This window comes from Sus scrofa, chromosome 8 (genome assembly GCF_054392235.1).
Source record: "Sus scrofa isolate SSC_HxYL_T2T_F1_AM1 chromosome 8, Sscrofa_HxYL_maternal_Yorkshire_Landrace_v2.0, whole genome shotgun sequence".
NCBI lineage: Eukaryota > Metazoa > Chordata > Mammalia > Artiodactyla > Suidae > Sus > Sus scrofa.
Genome location: NC_139390.1, coordinates 85,198,584 through 85,221,199, shown reverse-complemented (window position 1 = coordinate 85,221,199; position 22,616 = coordinate 85,198,584). Strand labels below are relative to the sequence as shown.

Here is a 22,616-nt window from a genome sequence, read left to right as displayed (position 1 = left end):
GGCAAAATAGTGTTTGTTAACTCTGGGGGCTAGGCATTATCTGCTATGCTCTTCGGTCCTAAATATGTTAAATTACCTTAAAATGAAACAACAACAAAAGAATTTTTTTACCTTCATTCTAAAGTTTCCCATAAATGGAAGAAGATAGGCTCAAATGCACAGTCAATAGATGTAGCTCTTCTGTGGGCATTTGCTTTTGCTTTTTTTTTTTTTTTTCCCTCACTTTTTAGGACTCTAGCAATCTTTCATTTGACCCCCAGGCTAGGGGTTGAATCCGAGCTGTAGCTGATGGCCTACACCACAGACATAGGAACATTCAATCCGAGCCATGTCTGCAACCTACACCATAGCTCACAGCAACACCAGATTCTTAACCCACTGAGCAAGGCCAGGGGTCAAACCGTGTCCTCATGAATTCTAGTCGGGTTTGTTAACCGCTGAGCCACGAAGGGAACTCCTGAATTTTTGATAAACTGATGAATCTAACTGCTGAGTATCTTGCTTTAAGTCCTCCTAAATAGAGGACTTGATCTAGCAATTTGCTAGATTAAGTTATGTACATGTTAGTGTAACAAGTTTTGGCTGTGTTTCAGGAACAGGTGCCTTTTCAACAGGAAAATCTAATTGTGGTATTTGCCTCAGCCAATATCACTTTCATTTTAAAAGTGTTGCCATAAATAATTCAAACGGATGGCATGCTTTCCATTTCCAAATAGCCACAGGCATGTCACTTATTCAGAGGATTTCTTTGGCTGTAAAAGTGAGACCTTCATCTGCTAAGAAGACTGTGTTGGAAAATTTTTTTTTTCTCATTTCTTTTTATGTAAGAATGATGTTGGTTTGAAAACGAAAATTTTGATTCCTTGTCGTGGTGAAAATAGATGCAACCATGGAAATAAAAATCTTAGAGTTTCTGCAGCACAGAAGACGTCCTCACTTATTGTGGACTCAAATCTAAGCTGCTCACTGGGCTAGACCACAGCTCAAAAGTCAAAAATACACAAGAGGAACTTCATCATTAGATGATGTGACATTTGGGCACTAAAAGTTCTTTTCTTTCCTTCCAGTCAAAGCTTCTAACCTTCACCCAGTTTACTCTTGTTTTACATTTAAGTTTCCAGAACCTGAAATGTCTCTCCTGCATGTTAAATGCAGCAAATTAGAAGTGAGCCAAGGGGGCTGCGAGAAGAGTAGATGGAGTGGTCCTTTGGATGCAGGAAATTCAGATCATGATGACTAGGGAGGAGGAAAATAATTGTATTAATATGAAAGAAACATTAAAGACAGACATGATTCTTTTTTTAAAAATAGGGATGACTGAAGTTCCCACTGTGGCATAACGGGATTGGTGGCATCTTGGGAGCACAGGGACGCAGGTTTGATCCCTGGCCCGCACAGTGGGTTAAGGATCTAGCATTGCAGTAGCTGCAGCTTAGGTCATGACTGTGGCTCAGATCTGATCCCTGGTCTTGGGACTCCATGTGCCATGAGGCAGCCAAAAATGGAAAAAAAAAAAAAAAAAGTAGGGATGATTTTCCTACAAACTGAAATAGTCCTAGTACATTAGAGCCTGTAATGGTGTTTGTTCTGGTAATGCTGTGGGTTAGTGTTTTCCAGAACAAGCATAGAATTAACTGACCATGTTTTTCCATCCCCCTTTCACCAACAGTTCCCTTAGTCTTGATTCCTTAGTCTTACTGCCTGGATGTGCTTATTTACCATGTGCTAAACTGAAGCCAAAAGAGTAGACTAGTTTGATGATGGATCTTTGTATGCAGAGAATGAATTTCTGGAAAGTGCAGCAAGTTTTGCCTTTATGTAAAAATCTTAAAGGTCACCATATTTATTAATACATATTTATACTCTTAGAATCTCCAGTCTGGCAGAAAATAGAGTCCTATTCTAAAACCATATGATTCCCCCTTGTGCTTGTAATTTGTTTTTAGTAAAAGTTAGCCAATTTGTTTCACATCATTTTCAGAAGCTGTCCACAATTCCCTCAAGTCTAGGAGGTTGGCCTGAACTTGTCCTGACCTCATGGCATTACTTAACTCAGAAGCTGATCCTTTAAAAAAAGAAAATCCTAGATGTACACTTACATACTTGCCATTCATATACTTCATAAAAGCATGACCTAGAAAAATGGCCTGGATATTTGGGTTTTAGACAAATGTAAAAATGTCTATGACTTATCTCACTAAGCTTGCTTATGCCGTTTTCATAGATTGTCAATCACACAGTTTTCTTCTTTAGGGAGACCACGTGGTCTAGTACAAAGGGTAAACTCTGAGTCAGACAGGCAGAGTTCTTATCTCAGCTCCTCCCTCACTGGCTGTGTGACCTTGAGCAAGTTCCTTCACCTCTCTGAGCCTTCATTTCTTTTTGTGTAAAATAGGAAAAACCATGTCCACATCACCTGGTTGTTTTGGAGGTTCAGTGAAACCGATGTGTAAATGAGATGGTGGTGGACGCTGTGTAGCTGGGTGTGCCCTGCTCATTTCGTTCCCTTTCCCTTTCTGTTGAAAACAGAAAAATTTGGATTAGAAAAGTGTCACCTTTATTTTGGGTCTCAATGGCCTCTTCTGTAGCACTTAATGATTTCGTTACTTGTTTCTTATTGGAACATGTCCGAATCTTAGGGAATCTTAGTCACATCTGCTTAAAAACATTTCACTCCCACTTCAGAATTAGAGGAAAACTCAGGAGAGTTGACGTAACAGATTTCCTCTGACTGCCTCACTGAATTCTGAAATTTTGCTCCAGGAGTTGTTGGCGTTATCACGGCTGAGTTTGGATCGCTGCTGTGGTGTGGGTTCTAGCCATGGCCTTGAAACTTCTGCATGCTGTGGGTGAGGCCAAAAAAAGAAAAGCAAAAAAAAAAAATAAACTGAAATTTTGCTCTAGCCTCTCTCCCTTGGTAGAAAGCTCTGGAATAAGATTTGAAACTTTATTTCCTTCAAGAAATAAAACTGGGGCCCTCAGTGGGGGCTGTCAGAGGATCAGCTTAGAAATTATCTCCTTTAAAAAAAAAAAAAAGAAACTATCTCCTTTATAGGAAGAGTAATCATTATCTCTCCAACCAGTATACATTTGGTAGCTACTATCTGTGAATTTTTCAAGGTCTTTGCATCCTATTATTAGAGGTATTTCCTGAAACCAAATGTTTGGCCTCAGGATTCTGTGATTAGTCTTGACTGGTGAATTTTCTCTATTACGGGCAGGCCACAGTGGGAAAAGGAAAGTTAGGTCCAGTATTTTATAATGAAAGCAAACTAAACGGAGGGAGTTGCCTGCAAATACCACTGAGAAGCCCTTTACTGTAAGTTCTGTCATCTTTTAGCTTCAGTTCTGTTTCCATGGCAGCCACAGGGTTGATGAGTGCTGGGCTGAATGGTTTTACAGGAAGCTGAAAAAACATTGCTATTCTAAGTAGCATTCTTTTTTGCTCTAGAAAGCAGTCCTTCCCTGACTGTAGGCCAGCCAACATTTTCCTGGGAACAAAGCCGGCTATTTCTGCTGATTGTATTCTGGAGTAGGGGGGAAAGAAATGGGAGAATCCAAGCCCCTGCTTGCTGACTAAATACTGAGAATTCTTTCTGGATGTTGTCCTGGCATTTTGGAGGAACCAAGTGACTTATTTCTTTGTTTGGATATGATTTCCCTGTTCATTTTAAGCAGAACTTGCATTCCAGAGAAAGAACTGGTTAAAAAAAAAAAAAGGGGGTGGTGGTGTGTGTGTTTGGGAGAATGTTAGTTATGGTGAAGTCAGTCTGCTGAATTTATAGCTTTCAAATATCTATTCAGGTGGTTTTTGTTTTTTTTGTTTTTTTAATTGTCCTCTGCTCACAGTAGAAACGGGAAGATAATGGCTCAAGCAGTTACTAGGTTATCCTTTATTGTATACTAAAATTGCTTCAATTTTTTTACATCATAAAAAAACTTACATTTCTGTTTGTTTCCATGATAGAAAAATTATATATGGTAGCATAGTCTGGGGGGTTCAAAATTAAATGCAGTTCTCTTTTGGCAATTTATGACTTGTAATGTGAGCATTTCTTGGGAAAGGCAAAAGCAAGGATGTCAACATAATTCCATTAAAGGCCTATATAACAATTTCAGTCCTAAGTATAATCCATTTCCTGAGCTTTTTTCCCTCCTCGTGCTCCTTCAGATCCTCTTTGGAAGCAAGATAGGAAAAAAAATAAAAAGTTATTGCTTAGCTAGTCTTCAGTGGAGGCCACCTTTTAAAGCCGAACTCTGGTAGTGAAAGCATTTGATTTCAACAGGAGATGTGAACTCTTGTTCTCTCCCTCTTGCTCTTTTCTTTTATATGTACACATAAACACAGTTAAAACCAAAGAACATCCATAAATTCCAGCATGTATTTTTTACTTCTGATATCCACTATGCCATTATTTATTTGATAAAGAGAGATCCTTGTTCCAAAAGGGAGACATTTCAAAGATGCTAAGATTTTGACCCTGACTCTATTTAGATAAATTTAGTTTGAGCTTGTCTCTCACTGAGATCCTATGATGTTTCTTGTGCATTTTTATCAGGTCTCCGAGATTTTCAATAAAAATATGCTTGGGAAGTGTCTCAAGAGACCCTTATTTAAGAGAACTTCGAGTCTTTGAATGGCACCAAATGGCAGGCTTTGTTCCAAATTGCCCTGCTTTAAATCTCCTCTGCCAAATGGTTGTAGTAGTAGATTTTATAAGGAATTTTTCTCACATCACCTGGAATAATGATGAGATTTAATCCCTAAAAGAGCATGCATAATCTAAGAGGAGCATTTTAAGGTGTTTAGAGCCAACATTTGATCACCAGATATTTGCCGACTACCTCCTATAGGGAGCCATAGGGTTTGACGTATGTGGTCAAAGAGCTTATAGATTATCTTGGCATAGAAAACATCATAAATCTGAGAACAAGGACTACCCTGCCTGGTAACGGGTTGATGGGAATTAATGGAAGGAATGTGAGATGGAGCCTCTAGGAAGGGCCATGTGGAAGGAAGGGACCCAGGATGTTTCTTTAATTCAACAAATACTTGTTGAACAAATCCTACATGCTAGGTGCTATATATGGTGCTAGAATTCTAGGGATGACCAAGGCAGTGCTTCTACATGTGCAGAAATCACACTGGAGAGAGGACCAGGCAATTGCCTTAATGATAACATCTCTGTTGGGCAAATTATGGAGTATGAAGATAACACCTGGATTTAAAGGGCGTGGAGATTTTGTTGACGATGATTTCTTTGGGAACATACGAAGCTGAAACTTGAGCGGAAAGAAATCCCAAATGGACATTGCTATCTACCCACTTCTCATAGCGTTCCTTTTCTTCTCTCTCTCAGAAAAAATGTGCCCAACTTTTCTGACAGCAGTGTCCTAGAATATAAACAAGCTTTTCTCAGAAACTAAAATCTTTAGACTATAGATCATTGGAGTAGGAAGTGATCTTAGAGAAATCCAACCTGCTTTACCACTAACTCATCTGTAATTATGAAAAGGATCATAAATACAAGATTCCCAGAGTGCTAAGGGGTCAGGAAACGGAGACCTTCTCTGGCTCAGAATGCGAGTGTCCAGGGGCGATGACATCTCTGTGCACTCCCCCTTTTTTTCTTTGGAGGAAAGAGCTTATTATGCTCCTTGTTCATGCATAGTGTTTTCATCAGACTTCAAGCCTTTGTATGTGTTTCTGTATCCTTCAACAGAAACCAAATAGGGAAAGAAAACAACAAAAAAGTGGCTGTGGCAATCTGTTAAGCACTAGCACTGAAATTATGGCTGTCACCATTTCACCCTGACCTAATTAATCTGTCCACTAAAGGGTAGAAAAATTACTGTTTTTAAGTGGCTCGCATTCATTTGGAAAACACAGACATGCTCCTGTAGATGCATTATTTCTCAGTTGGATGTTTCCCCATTAGATCCTGCTGATGGCTTTAATTTTGTACCTTAGCAGAAGTATTACTTTGGTTTGTCTGTGTTCATTTTGCTTTCATAAGCCGCATAACACCCATTATTCATGACGAGCTTCTTGCATTGAATAAAGACTTCAGAAGCAAACCAAAGAGGTCTTCTAAACAGATATGCTTTTTCCTCACCCTTGTTAAGAATGACTTTTGAGACATTATTTGTGGTATTGATAGCATTTTTATTCTGAGTCAGACCTAGTGACATGGCCCGTAACTCAATGTTAAATGCCAGTTTTAAAAATGTATGACAAAAGGAACAGATCACCAGCATTAAAGAACAAGAAATGTTCTTTAAATGTTTTTTTAAAAAGCCCCCAAAATAGAATTATCTAAGTGTCCAAATGTATGGAATATTCTAAAATTATTGAATATTTGAATTAAAAAAATCAGATGTTTTTCTTTCTTTTTCTTTTTTTTTTTTTTTTTTTGTCTTTTTGCCTTTGCTAGGACCGCTCCCACGGCATATGGAGGTTCCTAGGCTAGGGGTCTGATTGGAGCTGTAGCCACTGGCCTACGCCAGGGCCACAGCAACGCAGGATCCGAGCCACTTCTTCAACCTACACCACAGCTCAGGGCAACGCCGGATCCTTAACCCACTGAGCAAGGCCAGGGACCGAACCCGCAACTTCATGGTTCCTAGTCGGATTCGTCAACCACTTCGCCACGACAGGAACTCCCAGATGTTTTTCATCATGTTATTTTTTCTTTGGGCTCCTTCATTCCTGTACCAGCCAGGGCGTTCTTCTGTTACAGCATTCTCCTATTGTAACGTTCTGAGTGGTAATTACTCCTTTTCTTGTTCATCTCTACCACTAGACTGTATGCTTCTTGTCTTTTGTTTATACCTGGTATGTGGCAGGCATTTGATTAATATTTGAATGAGTGTACAGTAGTGATTTAATGTGGCTTCTGTTGGTGAGAGAGAATTATTTTAGCTTCCATCAGACCCTGGGCATTTTATCAGCTATTTCACTTTGAAAAGTATCAACTGAGTTTGGGGCATTATGAGGAACAATTAAATATGCATTCCCATAGGCTTGTGAAATTTAAGCAGGGCAGGTAATGGAGGCCTAGTATGACACAAATATAATTTCAGCATAAGATTAGATTGGTCTGCATACAATTCTGTGTTTATCTACAGTATCTTAAAATGTTGACACTTAGGGAGTTCCTGTCGTGGCTCAATGGTTAGCGAATCAAATTAGGAACCATGAGGTTGCGGGTTGGATCCCTGGCCTTGCTCCATGGGTTAAGGATCTGGCGTTGCCGTGAGCTGTGGTGTAGGTTGCAGAAGTGGCTCGGATTCCGCGTTGCAGTGGCCCTGGAGTAGGCTGAAGGCTACAGCTCCGATTAGACCCCTAGCCTGGGAACCTCCATATGCCATGGGTGTGGCCCAAGAAATGGCAAAAAGACAAAAAAAATGTTGACACTTATAGGTATTGTTTACATATATAGATATAAACCAATGTTTGCTTTGATATATTACATTTAAGTCAAATCTTTTTTCATTTGTAATTATTCTAGGGAACTGTTGGTAGAAACTTTTTTTTTTTTTTGCTTTTTATGGCCACACCTTTGGCATATGGAATTTCCCAGTCTTTACACATCAAAGCTAGATCTGAACCACATCTGCAACCTACACCACAGCTCACAGTAATAACAGATCCTTAACCCACTGAGCAAGGCCAGGGAGTCAAACCTGTGTCTTCACAGATACTAGTTGGGTTTGTTAACCTGAGACATTCTTTAATATATGCATATAAACATATATATATATATATATATATATATATGTATGTATGTATGTATTTGTATTACATGAATCACATTTTTGTACAGAATTTCAGGGAGCTTAAGATATCTTTATTTGGGGGGCACTAATTTTCCACAAGTGAGGGCTGTCAGTGGAAGGTTTCCAAGTTGTCAGTGATTTTTTTTTCTGGGAAATTATCTAATTTATTGAATTTGTAGGAAAGCATGCTTTTATTATTTTGTTTATACTTATAGAAAAAACTATCCATTAAGCTAAATTTAAAAAAATATTCGAGGCCATGAATGAATGCAAATGAAGGAATAATATGTACCAGCTCCTTTTACACGCTATCATGTTTAGTCCCTAAAGAGAAAATGAAACTGCTTTCTTGCCCATTTTGTAAACAGAGAAACCAAGCCTCAGAAAGGTTAAGTATCTTCCCCAAGGTTCTACTGTATTAGAGGGAGGAGGCAGGCTCAGCAGGGTGGTCCTCTGCTTCCAGCAAACACTCTTGCTGAGCCGGTGCTTCCTGGGCTGATACCATATTTTAAATAATCCTGTAAGCGAAAATCCTGTACAATGAAAGCAAAAACAGAACTGAAATCTGCTCATTTCCCTTCTGTGTTTTTGGTTTTGCTTCACCTTTAATCATACACATCAACTTGCATCTCTGCCTCTTGGGCTTCTGTTTCTAGTGTGTCGTAAGGTTACAGTTTAAACATAGTAATGGCAAGGGCACAGCAGTCCATGTCTGTGTTGTGAAAAATATGAACAGACACTTGCATTTTAAATCAGCAATAGCAGAGGGAGAGAAGTTCCCATTCATTTCTTATTTGCTCATTATCAGCACGTCTGGTTGGTGGTTTTTTTTTTTTTTTTTTTCTTGGTACCATCTGTGTTCCTATCAATTTTCTTCTATTGACTGGTCAGGTGCAACCCCATGAAGTAGTAACAATGCTAGCTTAAAAGGTTTTGATTTTTCTAAAACACTGTATAGGCTGGATAGCTGCTTCCTACTTTTACAGCCACGAATGTTTATCATGCAGGCTGTGGGACTCCTGCAGGCACATCTTATTTTCCTCCCCATGCATTCTGCCCGCAATCACAGATTGCAATTTCACACTTTTTTTCCTCCTCAAATCTGCAGTAGCTCCTCCCCCTGCCTCACTTGGAGCTGATGACTTTGCCTCAGTTTTTTCAGTGAAGTGGGAAGCAATTCACCAGCTCCCCAGGGCCTGTCCCCACCTAGCAGCTCCCACCTGGCTCCCTTTATTGTCTGACTGTAGGCTCATTCAAGTGGAGCCCTTTTACCTGCAAGCTGATCCTGTTGGCTCTCAAAGGGATGCAGTGCCAGCAACTCCCTTTTTTGCATCACCATTTTTGTCCCACTAGATCATTTCAACAGCATAGTAACTTCGGTTATTTCTCTCTGCTTGAAAGCGAGCTCTCTTTTAACCACAGACTCCCTTCTTCTGCCACCTTCCTAGTCCTCTGCCCCACTTTTCCAGTCAAAACTCCTTGAAAAAGCTGTCTGTACTCAGGGTCTCCAATTCTTCTCCTGTCCTCTGTTAAAGGTGCCACAGTTAGACTTTCTCTTCAACCACTGCACCAAGACTACTTCTGATCTTCAAGATCCCAGGAATCTCCATGTTGTTCAAGTCTGTAGTCACTTTTTTTTTTTTTTTTTTTTTTTTTTTGGTCTTTTTAGGGCCGCACCCACGGCATATGGAGGTTCCCAGGCTAGGGGTCCAATCAGAGCTACAGCAATGCAGGATCCTTAACCCACTGAATGAGGTTAGGGATCAAACCCAAAACCTCATGGTTCCTAGTCAGATTTGTTTCCGCAGCGCCACGACAGGAACTCCTATAGTCACTTCTCAGTCTTCACCTTAAGTGGCTTGTGGGTAACACTGACCCAGCTGAGTGCTCCCTCCTCCTGGAAACACTTTTCCCTCCCTCCCTCCGTCTGTCTGTCTGTCTGTCTGTCTGTCTGTCTGTCTGTCTTTCTTTTTCGGGCCACATCCATGACGTATGGAACGTCCCAGGCTAGGGGTCAAATTGGAGCTATAGCTGCCAACCTACACCACAGCAACACCAGATCCCAGCTGCATCTGTGACCTAAAGCACAGCTCATGGCAACTCAGGATCCTTAACTCACTGGGCAAGGCCTGGGATTGAACCCAAATCCTCATGGATAGTATTCAGATTTGTTTCTGCTGTGCCACAACGGGAGCTCTGTTTTTATTTTATTTTATTTTTTGAAGCACTTTCTTAGCTTGGTTTCTAGCAAGCCATAAATGCTCACTTTTCTTCTTCCCTCATTGGCTGTTCCCTTTCGAGCTTCTTTGCCGATTTTGCTTCTTCTCCCTGACCTTGTAAAGTTGCTGTGTTTTGGAACTCAGGCCTTAGACCTCATCCCTCTGTTCTTTCATTTCCCTAATTGATCTCAATGTATTAAATACCATTCATATGCTGGTGAGTTCCAAATTTACATCTCCAGGCCAGATCTCTTCCATGAAATTCAGATTCGTTTATATCCAACTTGCCACCCAGCACCTCCACCTGGATGTTTAATAGGCATTTGACTGTTCCTGTTCCAAATCTGAATTCATGAGCATCCTCTCCACCCCCAGCCTTGCCATCACCTTGTGCTCTTCCATTGGAGTTGATGGCAAGCCCATCCTTGTAGTGGCTCAAGCCAAAAACCCTGAGCCATCATGTTCTTCTCTCATGTCCCGATGTCCAAGGGGCAGTGAGACCATCCTGGCCAGGCCACTCTCATTGCCTCCAATGACACTGCTGTCTATTCTTGCCACTTTATGGTTTAGTCAGATCACAGTGTGATCCTGTGACATAAAAGTTGTGTGATGGCAGGGCTCTGCCCTGAAGCCTGCCCAGGTTCCCCGTCTCACCCAGAGGAAAGCCACAGTCCTGACCAGTGCTGTCAAGGCCCCACACAACCTGCTTGCCTCCCTTACCTTGCTGACCTCTTCTCCTCCAATGATTCTTCCCAGCTGAGTGTCCTTTCCAGCGACCTTTTCCTGTGGACTTGCCAAGGCTTGTGCATATTCTGTTCTCTCTCCTGGAACACCCCCTGACCCGATATTCATGCAGCTTCTCCCTTACCTCTCTTATTATTTTGTTCACATGTCACCTTTGCAGTGAAACTATTCAGTATTATAGTACCGATGCCCACATCCACTCTCCCTGTCCTTGCTATCTTTCTCTGTGGCACTTAGCACCTTTTGACACTGCATAGATTCACTTACGCATTTTTTGGCCACCCCGAGGCATATGGAGCTCCCAGTCCAGGGGTCAGATCTGAGCCACAGTCACAGCCTAAGCTGCAGCCGCAGCAATGCCAGATCCGCAACCCACTGTGCCGGGCTGGGGATTGAACCTGAGTCCCAGTGTTTCCAAGATGCCACAGATCCAGTTGTGCCACAGTGGGAGCTCCCACTTGTGCACTGTATGCATCAACTCACACTTGCTTCATGAAGGCAAAGATTTCTCTCCTTTACTGATGTCTCTATAGCACCGAGCATGGTGCCTGGCACATAAGTTCTCAATACAAATTGGTTGAATGAGTGGAAACAGGAGTTTAGTATTTTATGAGCTATGTCAGTGTCCTGAGTGTATCTTAATAAAAGAGCATGTCAAAATACATGTTTATCTCCGCATATCATTTATTTACATGACACATCAGTTCTTGAGAGTAGTGCTGACTCATTTGAGGTAAATCTGAACCTCTTTGCCAATTATATAATATGGTAAACTAACCAAATATGTGTTTAATGACTAGAAGCTGAGTTAAATCAATGCAAACATTTTATGCAAACTGTGTTTGGAAAGCTGAACTTATATTGACAGGTGAAACCATTAAACAATTGATTAGGAAGAACTAAGAATTGCAGGGGGAGGGGGATTAAACCACCTTTTTGATCTATTATATTCCCTAGACTTGAGAAATACTTTTACTCCACCTAATAGGCAACTTAATTATTTACTTTGGCATTTGTTCTAGTCAAATACCCACTCATTTAGTATCAGATGAAATATTTTATTGTAATAAAATCAACTAAAAATAATGGACTTTTCAAACAGAGACATATAGGTATAGTTTAGAAAATTCAGGGTTTTTTTTTTCATGCTACATTGATTACAAAAACAAATGAAAAATTCCTTTTTCGAAAATGGATTAAACTTTGGTAGATATATCTGTTTTATTTGGCCAAGGAAGTAAAGTTGGATTCATTTCCATTTAAGAGCCATTTATTAGGTATATGGGTGTAAAAAATAAATAAGTTGGATATTTGAGAGAAATAAACACCTGTAAAACAAGGTAGGATGTTAGAAAAACTATAAAAGTAGAAAGATGAACTCTGGAATCCCACGCAAGTGGAACATTGTGGTGTTTAAAGCAAAGACGTGGAAGTGGAGGGACTGTGTCTGAGTTCCTATGCTCCTGTTCCTTACCTGTCGGGGCCAAGTTGTACAATTTAAATCTGCTTTTTTCCTTTGTGGTAATGGAGTGGTAATGGTATCAACCTCATGGCCACTGTGAGGATTAATACATAGAGAAGGCAGAGAGACCTTTCAGACAGGTTAAACGATGCCTAAACTCTGTACGTCCCAGACATAAGTGACGGTGGAGGAGATGGCAGTGGCGATGGCATCTGTGACCCGCTTTCTGGGCCTGAGAACTCAATTCCAATAGGAGCAGCTCCATACCACGCCTCAGTTCATCCGGTAGACGTGTATTAAGCAGGAATATCGATGTCAGCCACAACCCCCTCGTTTTGTTGTTCTGAGGTCAGGAGACAGTGTGTGGACACGCTTTGCAAAGAGTGAAATGTTTGAAAACGTGTGCTATTAAAAGAGTTTTTCATTCTGACTCGGTGTTATGGCTGAGGCTTGTTGACTCTTATTTCACTTCTCATGTTTCTAATTTATTTCTTGAACATGATTTTTTTTTTTTTTTTAGGTTACTTGTCTGCAAGACTTTTTTGGTGATGACGATGTTTTTATTGCATGTGGACCTGAAAAATTCCGTTATGCCCAAGATGACTTTGTCCTGGATCACAGTGGTAAGACATTCATTGACCATCTTTGTAACCCTGAAGTGGAGGATTAGAATTGTCACTTGCTGTGAGTGAAGTGGTTTGGGGTGTTGAAGATGGCATTGAGAGGACTCTTTGTGAGTTAATGAAGTATTTACCTAGTTGCAAAAAAAAAAAAAAGCCATAATTCAAGTATTTACGTAATTTTCATTTTTTAGCAAGTTCATTCCATCTCTTTTTACTGCTTTGTTTTGCCTCAGAAGTGGATTTCCTACCTTGTTCCCGAATGGTGCCTGGCTATGCCACCTTAAATATATGGATTGTGTTGAACCCGAAACAGTTCATGATACATTTTCCATTCCATAAAGAGATACATAAAAGGATAGTAAGTTGTTAATAGTGATTGTCTTGGGTATCTTTTTTACCACAATGCTTTTTTGCAACTTTTTAAAAACAAAAACATGCATTGTTTGTATATGCAGAAAAAATAAAGCTATTTTCACTGATGGGATAAGAAAGTCCCTTTCTCTTAATTTGCCCCCCCCCAAAAAAAATGGAGTTTTCAGCTAATTAAGAGTAATCTCATTGATTTCAAAGGTTATTGATTTGGGGAATATTGCTCTACTCTGCTGTTTGGAATTCATGTGAACCTATTACAGTATTAGTGGTTATTTTAGTTGATAGTGAAGGCACCTTCATCTTTAAATTAGATAATATCATACAGATATAACATTTTATGGGGAAGAGAGAAGTTAGAAATGCAGTCCCATTCTTTAATTTCATGGAGGAGGAAACCTGGCTCTTCAAATACTAGACCTGTGGTAAAGCCCCTTCCAGTTGTAATGATTCTGACAATCCAGAATTAGAGAAACATCAGATAAAAACAGTGATCCACAGACTTTTAGGAATTCAAGAGGATAAATTCTGTGGTACCAAACTTGCTCATGTAATTCTTTACTGTTGCCCACTAAGTCAGTTACCAAAGGGTAATTTACCTGCTTTGCCCAATGCTTGGGGCTCATTTATCTAGTCTTGTTTTTCTATTTTGTTTTTTTCACTGCTGCCAACTTTCTTCAAGTGTTTCTGTACTGTCTTATACTCTGCTGCACTGGCCCAACTTTAGATTAGTAATACCACCAGAAAGTCCTAAAAGAACTGCTGATGTCATCTATGCTGATACTCTCCCCTCTTCTCATGGGTTGACTGAAAAATGTGCATTGATGTCTGACCTGTATTTTGCACCTTTTTTTATTTTAGCTTAATATCATGTCATAATATTTCTTTGATGTCCGTATTAGTCATTTTGAAAGTTGAGACACTGAAGCTCAGTAATCTAGGGGGTGAAGTTAATTTGGATGACAAAGAACAACAGCCTAACTCTGCATGTACCAGGTCTTGCAGTCCATGCTTTACATGTGCATTGTAAATTTACCTAAGCTATTTGAACCATTCCTAGTTTTTCGTTGTTTTGTTTACTGATGAACTCCAATAATTAGAGGTGCCTGACTGACTTCGTCCCCCTAACTACTTAACCTTCTGCAAACTGGGGATAATAATAGTGGGCTTTTGGAGTTCCTGTCATGGCTCAGTGGTTAACGAACCTGACTAGGAACCATGAGGTTGCGGTTCGATCCCTGGCCTTGCTCAGTGGGTTAAGGATCCGGCGTTGCCGTGAGCTGTGGTATAGATCGCAGACACGGCTCGGATCCCGTGTTGCCGTGGCTGTGGTGTAGGCTGGCAGCTATAGCTCCGATTAGACCCCTAACCTGGGAAACTCCATATGCCGCAGGTGTGGCCTTAGAAAAGACAAAAAAAAAAAAATTTTTTTTTAAATAACGGGCTTTTCGTAAGAGTTCATGAGGATGAAATGAGTTAATTTGTGTAAAGCAGTTGGAAGGGTGCCCATTACACAGTATGTGCTGTTGCTACTGCTGTTAATGTTACTGTTGTATCACTACCGTCAGGTCATAAAATTTTACAATGGAAGCAGGTCTCAGATCTAATTCCGCCACAAGTACATTAAAAAAATATATATCTGTTAGTCGTGTTGTAATCTTGCAGAGTTCTAACTTTGTCCTTTTACGATTCTGATAATATCTTGAATTTAAGATTCATTCAAAATCCACAGAATTTACCTAACCTAGTCTCAGACAAAGAGCAAGACCTACCCTTAAGAGCTGGATGCAGGCCTAGCCCTGCTTCCTAAACTTAGGGGGTGGTTCTGAAGTTCTCGTTACTGGCTTTAGATTTATACACCATGCTCTTAGAAGACTGGTAGTGGCTTTAAGAAGCTTCCAACAAATCCACACACCTCTTCTTTCAACATTGGGATACTTTCTAACATCCGCTCGCACACACTAATTAAGCTGAGGTTGCTACAGCCCCTTCAGAATAGGGTTTTGATTAGAGTCCTCCATATGCTAACTAGCCTCCCCTGGGGTGTATTTTCCTGATTAGCGTATTTCACTTGTTAATTTATTGCTCCAGGGTATAGATTAAAACCAACCTGTATTTTAATCTTTCGGTACAAATTGAAGTATTTTAATGTGAATTACAGACAATATGCTATCTAATTTAATCCTTATAAGAAGCCTCTGAAGCAGATTTATTTTCATCCCAGTTTCAGAGGGGAAAAAACAGACGTAACCAAGATCCAAAGTCAAGTCCATGACTTGTCCAAAATCTGAATGATTCCAAAACCCATGCTCTTAATTATTCAAGTTAGAAGTGATTATTTTAACTGTGTGATTAGTTCTGGTACTCTACATGATAACTTATTTGGCAGTTTATGGAAGGACCAAAGTTTTTGTTTAAAGCTAGTTTTTGATGCTTCATAATTTGGGCAGATGGAAAATAAGATAGTAAAGGGGTTCATAAATTAGACTCCTGTACCCTTTCAAAATATGATTATTGAGGAGTTCCCATCGTGGCTCAGCGGTTAGCGAACCCTACTAGCTTCCACAGGGAAGTGGTTCGATTCCTGGCCTCGCTCAGTGGGTTGGGGATCCCAAGTTGCTGTGAGCTGTGGTGTAGGCCGTTGGCTTCAGTTCCAATTGGACCCCTAGCCTGAGAATTTCCATGTGCTGCGGATTTGGCCCTAAAAATCACAAAAAGACAAAAAAAAAAAAAAAGATTATTGAACGGTTGGAGAGAACTCTTTGGTGTAGCCTTTACCTATCAATGCTACCGACTTGGGGAAAAAAAAGAAAAAGAAGTTCCCTTTGTGGCTCAGCGGTTTAAGAACCCTACATAGTGTCCATGAGGATGCTGGTTCAATCCCTGGCCTTGCTAAGTGGGTTAAGGATCCATCTGGCATTGCCATGGCTGTAGTGTAGGCCGGCGGCTGCAGCTCCGATTTGACCCCTAGCCTGGGAACGTCCATACACCACAGGTGTGCCCGTAAAAAGACAGGAAAAAAAAAAAAAAAAAAAAAAAAGGAAAAGAAAACTGTATTGCTCCTCTGCAGATGAGGTTGTGGGGGTGTGTAAATCAAGTTAGGACATCAGGATTTCTATATTTATTAAGAACACCGTCTGGAACAATGAGGTGAGTCACAAGGTATAAAGTCTATTTTAAGATAACCTCACGGGTGTTTTTTGGACAGCTGCTTTGCATATTAAAGTTGTTTCACAGTAATAGGAAAGATGATCAGGTAATGGTTCCAGGCAGTAAAGTATCTTAACATGTGATCTTTCTTCCTTTTTCTTTTTTCTTTCTTTTAGCGCAACACCCATGGCATATGGAGGTTCCTAGGCTAGGGGTCAAATCCGAGCTATAGCTGCCAGCCTACACCACAGCCACAGCAATGCCAGGTCTGAGCTGCATCTGCAACCTACACCACAGCCACAGCAATGCCGGGTCTGAGCTGCATCTGCAACCTACACCACAGCTCATGGCAACGCTGGATCCTTAACCCACTGAGCGAGGCCAGGGATTGAACCCAAGTCCTCATGGATACTCATCGGGTTCGTTAACCACTGAGCCATGATGGGAACTCCTGTGATCTTCCTTTGGTTGGAATGATAGGCAGATCTATTTAATGCACTTTCCTTTCTTTTCAGAGTGCCGTGTCTTGAAGTCATCTTATTCCCGCTCCTCAGCTGTTAAGTATTCTGGATCCAAGAGCCCTGGGCCTTCACGACGCAGCAAATCACCAGCTTCAGGTGGTTAATGGGAAAGGAGTGGGCAGTCATGCAGGGAGCTGGCGAGTCTCCCTAGGTTTCCTTTCATGGGAATCTGTAGGTCCCTCCCACCCTTGTATACAACCAGGTTCCACATACAGAGAACTTTTAAACCAGCAAATTGAAGTCTGATTCTCAAAGTTATAATAAGTGTCCTAAGAAATGTGTTTAGTTCTGACACATTTTCTCAAGAACAATCTTATCTAGACTCTTCTGACGTTTACAAACACATTTCCACCACTGGAGGCTGCACTTTGAATTCTGCGCTATGTGATTGTGGATATTTTCTGCTCTTATTGGCTTAAAATATAAACATACACACCTACCAGATCTGTATTTACTTGATAAGTTTCTCCAGGCTTTTCCTTTATCAAGCAGTTTAGCAGTAGCCGCAATTATTACTGGAAAGTAGCACTTTATTTCAGCGTCAGACTCAAACCTCCAAGTTTCTTTCAGATCCTAAACCTATAGAGTTATCATAATTTTGACAGTTTTTGACTTTTTTAAAAAAGTATCCCCCAAATCTTGATGTATTGATTCTGTGCAGCTTGCTTATGGTAATTATAAATAATTTTACCCATACCATTTCCCGTTACGGAAAGGATCGTGGAACAAGACGTGATTTTACATGTGGAAAATCTGGAACGTGTGAAAGTAGTATCCATACAGACTGTCTAAGCAGCAACCTTTTTATGAAGTCTCTATAAAATGCTGGGGGGTTTTCTACTTCTCTGCTGCTTCCTCTTTAGCACCTACCCGCTGTCTTTGGGTCGGGTTGTTTCACCCTTCTTTTTGTGCACACGTTTAGACTTGCTGAATAACCGCTCTCCTTGCTGTCTCCTCCTCTGTCTATTCTGAATGTGTACAGTAAAGAGGGGTGGCCACTACTCCAGTGCCTACGCGACAGCCAAATCCCCAGGTGAGCCACGGTTATGATGGCTTTGTCGCTCTGCGGGGTTTTTGTTTTTGTCTCCTGCCACCTTTCTGTTTCCTTTTGCTCCATTTCCATGAGTGTATCAGGCTTGTACCAGTGGACATCTGTGCAGGATTGAGTGCCTCCAGGGCTTCAAGAGAGCCGTTGTCCTCAGCAGATGCCCCACGGCCTGTCCGTGTGTAGTCACCGTACAGGGTGCTGGAAGAGGCATCATGCTCAAGGGGTGTATCTGCTAAGGAACTTCGGAAAGTAGTGTATCATTGAAAAAGGCTCAGGCAGCGTTCCTGGTGTGGCTCAGCAGGTTAAGGACCCAGTGTCATCTCTGTGAGGATGCAGGTGCAATCCCTAGCCTTGCTCAGTGGGTTAAGGATCCAGCTTACCAGAGGCTGTAGTGGAGGTTGCAGATGTGGCTCAGATCCAGTGTTGCCATGGCTGTGGTGTAGGCCGGCAGCTGCAGCTCAGTTTCAACCCCTAGCCCAGGAACTTCCATATGCCTCGGGCGCATCTGTAAAAAGAAAACGGCTAAGCGTTGTTGGTAATATAAAAGTAACCTTAGAAGCAATTGTAATGCTCTTCTCCCCTTCTTCCCCATTCCAACATTCTCTCTCTAAAAATATTGGCAGAATCAATATATTTTAACCAAAAGCATCTCTCTGGTGTTAAGCTTATGTCAAATCATAGTATGCTTTCTATAAAGTATCTCAGATGCCAGGAACACTAATAGAATGTGAAATTTGCATAAATACGCCCGCGTTTACCACAGGATAAATGTAGACTTTGTTCTCAGCTTTTGCTTTAGTGATAGGTTTACAGATGCTTATCACATAAGTAAAATAAACAAAGGTGGGGAGTGTGGTTCAAGGGTCAGGTATTAGGATTAATCCTGTTTTGTCTTGCTGAGGTCTGAAGACGGAAATTAGCATACTGAACTAAAAACATTTCACAGGCATGTTTTTCTTGCAGACCAACTACTTCATAACCTAGTCTGATAAATGTACAAATCTTCTAAGTGGAATTTGGAATGCTTAGAAATTGATCTAAGAAAATCTTTGCATTCCAGGACCCTAAATTGTCAAGAGTCCAATTTGGGTTAATAAAGTTTAGCTTAAACTTATAAGTACAAGTTTTGAGATGCGAATCATATTTCAGGTGCAAATGGCTTCTTTATAAAGATATGAACTCAAAAGTATGTTCAGCCCATTCTGCAGTTATGGAAAATGGGGGGAGAGTTTTGTACTATTAAAAGCCAAGGACCCAGAAGCATAACTTGCTTTTACAGACTGCATTAGCTGTGGTCTACCATTTAGAATGTTCCATAGGAATATGGGGAGGTCATATTGTGCTTTTTTCAATCTTGAAACTCCCATCAGGTAAGCCTTCTGGTTGACTAAATTCCTCAAAAAAAAATCTACTCTATTGAAACAGATACGTGGTGTGTAATAAACACATAGAAGTCAATCTGGATAACAAAATTCAGTAAATAGTTATCCTAATTTGAATCCTAAAAATTCTCACTTTAGGAGTTCCCTGTTTGCTCCATGGGTTAAGGATCCTGCGTTGTCACTGCTGTACTGTGGGTTCGATCCTTGGCCCCAGAACTTCTGCATGCCACAGGCTCGGCCCCCCAGCCCAACACCCAAAAATTCTCACTTTAGGTTTCAAGCTTGTGACTCTTTCATAGTCCACCAAGAAAAAAGGAGTTCAGAGCAAACAAACATACAAGCAAAAAGGAAGCCCTCAAGTTAATTTCTTATCTTACCTTGAGGGGAGGGGTGAAAAAGAGCTGTATTTGGGGAGAGAAGATCCAGGGTGTTGTGATGGAGAGGAGGAGGGAGCATCTCAGAGGCACCAGGCATCATCCCCCTTCCTGTTTTGGCAGGGGAGAGGGCACAGTGTAACCTGTTCCAGGTCCCACTTACCCTCCCAGAGCCTGGAGAAATGTGCAAATAAACAAAGTGAAGGACTTCTTACTAGAGGCATCATTTAGAACTCTTCAAATGCTTTTAGAAACTTAGAGAGCTGTGTATGGCTTAGTGTCTCTTTAGGATGGGCGTTATTTGAAGGTAAGTCTGGGCATGTAGTTACTGACCCCAGTTAAATCCTTGGCAGTGAGTTTTTTTGTTTATTTTTAGGCAGACCATGTGTTTTTAGGGAAATTAGTCTGCAACAGAGACTGCCATTTGCAGGAATCAATTTTTCTTCTTTAGTCCCTTTTCTATCCCTGCTCCAAGGAAATCTTTGATATCAAAGTGGTGTCTGAATATCAGTGAAGGTAACGGCATTTGGTGAGTAGTAACTGGTGACCTGAACAGGTTGTTGTATAGAATGACAAAACAAAGGAGCCAAACTCAGTAGCAGCTCATTGAGAGCTTACTAGTTCGTTGCTCATTATAATCTCTATTTTATGTGAATTCCTACCATCAGTTCCCTTTAAAGAGAATTTTAAAAGAAATAGCATTGGGGAGTTCCTAGTGGTTAGGACACCGTGCTTTCACTGCTGCAGCCCAGGTTCAATCCCTGGTATGGGAACTGAGATCCCACCTCAAGCTGCTGCTTGCTGCAGCTAAAAAAAAAAAAAAGAAAGAAAGAAAGAAAGAAAAAGGAAAAGAAAGAAATAGCATTAGTTAAAATAGAACTTTACTGAAAAATATTCAGGGCTTTTGAATATTCTTAAAAGTTTTTAATTGAAGTTCCCGCTGTGGTTCAGTAGGTAAATAACCTGGCTTGTCTCTGAGGCGTTGCTGGTTTGGTCCTCGGCCTGGCAGAGGGGTTAAGGATCCATTGTTGATGAAGCTGAAGTGTGTAGGTCACAACTGCAACTTGGGTTTGATCCCTGACTCCAGAACTTACATGTGCCTCAGGGGAGACCCCCCAAAAAAAGTTTCTAATTAATGGTACAGTTACTTGTGTTGTGCTCTAAATACCCTTGTACACTTGTTAAGAAAATCTAGATAACTGATAATTATTTATGAATGAGTGTCTTTGAACTAGAAATATTAAAGTTTGGTGATTTAAAAATAACTGGAATTTTTTATTTTCGTCTTCACTGAATTTTTACATTGAACAACACGATAAACAAGCATGCCTGCATCATCTAATCATAAATATTTATTGATCCAGATTTCCGTCTCCATTCAAAGACTGGTGCTTACTTTTTTGAGCCACCTATTCAGGACCTTTATCTCTGCATTTTTATCTTTATAGTTTTTAGCATCATTTAAAAGAACAGTTGTCTGCTCCCTTGTATTAAAAATATTTTAAGGGAGTTACCCTTGTGGCTCATTGGGTTATGAACCCTACTAGTATCCATGAGGATGCAGGTTCAATCCCTGGCCTTGCTCAGTGGGTCAAGAATCCAGTATTGCTGTGAGCTATGGTGTAGGTCACAGACTCGGCTTGCATCCCACGTGGCTGTAGCCGGCAGCTGTAGTTCCAATTCAACCCCTAGCCTGGGAACTTCCATATGGTGCAGGTATGACCCTAAAAAAAAAAAAAAAAACACACACACAAAAAAAAAAACAAACAGATTTTGAGAGAAGGGAATGGATTTTGCTTTTCTTTTCTTTTTTTTTATATATTTTTTTATTTTCCCACTGTACAGCAAGGGGGTCAGGTTATCCTTACATGTATACATTATAATTACTGCTTTTCTTTCTGTAGAGGTGAATGGCAGTTTTCCTCAACTTGGGCGAAGGCATTGAAGATTAATGATAAAAGGTGTTACAAATTCTCCTTAAAAGAGAAAAAAAACATACCAATACTAGATGTTAACTAAAAGCTTTGTGAAATTACAGCAGAAATGGATCTCAATGATACAACTAGAAATAAGCCTAAGTTATACTGAGATGTATGATTAGCATTGTATAATATAAAATCTGCAGGTTAACCCTCTCTCTGAAAGAGCAATGTCCCCACTCTCCTCTAAATTAAGGGTTCAACCTGGGAAATATATAGAAGTTTGGAGGAGGATATACCAAAAAACCACCAAGATATGATAAATAATGGAAATTAGCTGAGAAGACAAGAAAATGGAAGGAATTAGAAATAACTAGTCTAGGTAAAATGAAATTTGGGAGCTCCTGCCCATGATGCCACAACAGGATCAGTGGTGTTTAGGGAGCTACTGGGAAGCAGGTTCGATCCCTAGCCCAGCATAGTGGGTTGGGGATCCAGCATTGGGGCAGCTGTGGCTTAGGTCAAGACTGTAGCCCAGGTCTGATCCCTAGCCCGGACACTCCATACGCCACAGGGCAGCCAAAAGTAACAAAAAAAAAAAAAGAAAAAAAAAGAAATTTGAAGTGTCTTTTGTGGCTTTCAAACAGATAAGTAGGAAAATGAGCAGTAATTTTCTTTTTCTATTAAGCATATACTTGGAAATTTTATTTAAATCATGGTGGGATTGATTTGGGAGAGACACAGGAACATCTCTGATATTCAGGTCAGTAGATACTAAGACAGTCGATATTGGAGGTTATAGGACAAGCTTCATGTATTACAAATACAACAGCCATTTCCCTCCCCAAGCTGGCAGGCAGGGTGTATGGACAAGTTCTCGTTATATCACTAACTCCATAATGTTGTATATATTTGTTGATGTAGCTGCTGGAAAACTTGGTATTGAAAATAATGCCAGCTTCACTGCTTATTTGTCTGACGATTTGTCTGTAATACAGTAAGCTCCATCATTTTTGCTTTTTGCTG

General features: G+C 40.5%; 1 protein-coding gene across 14 annotated transcripts in view; it reads left to right on the top strand.

The window, feature by feature from the left end:
- The window catches only part of DCLK2 (doublecortin like kinase 2), a 179,890-nt gene that overhangs the window by 86,722 nt on the left and 70,552 nt on the right, over positions 1 to 22,616 (top strand). For 8 of the 14 annotated variants that reach the window (XR_014812820.1, XR_014812819.1, XR_014812821.1 and 5 more), the window contains exons 3-4: positions 12,725 to 12,827; positions 16,862 to 16,963. Coding sequence is in view for 10 of the 14 variants with exons in the window: in XM_084972726.1 (XP_084828852.1) it covers positions 12,725 to 12,827; positions 16,862 to 16,963 (205 nt within the window). In the remaining 4 variants the exon portion in view is untranslated. Of the gene's footprint in view, positions 1 to 12,724; positions 12,828 to 16,861; positions 16,964 to 17,849; positions 17,901 to 22,616 lie in introns of all 14 variants that reach the window. The other 6 variants (XR_002346402.2, XM_084972724.1, XM_021100647.2 and 3 more) reach the window with 1 other exon arrangement.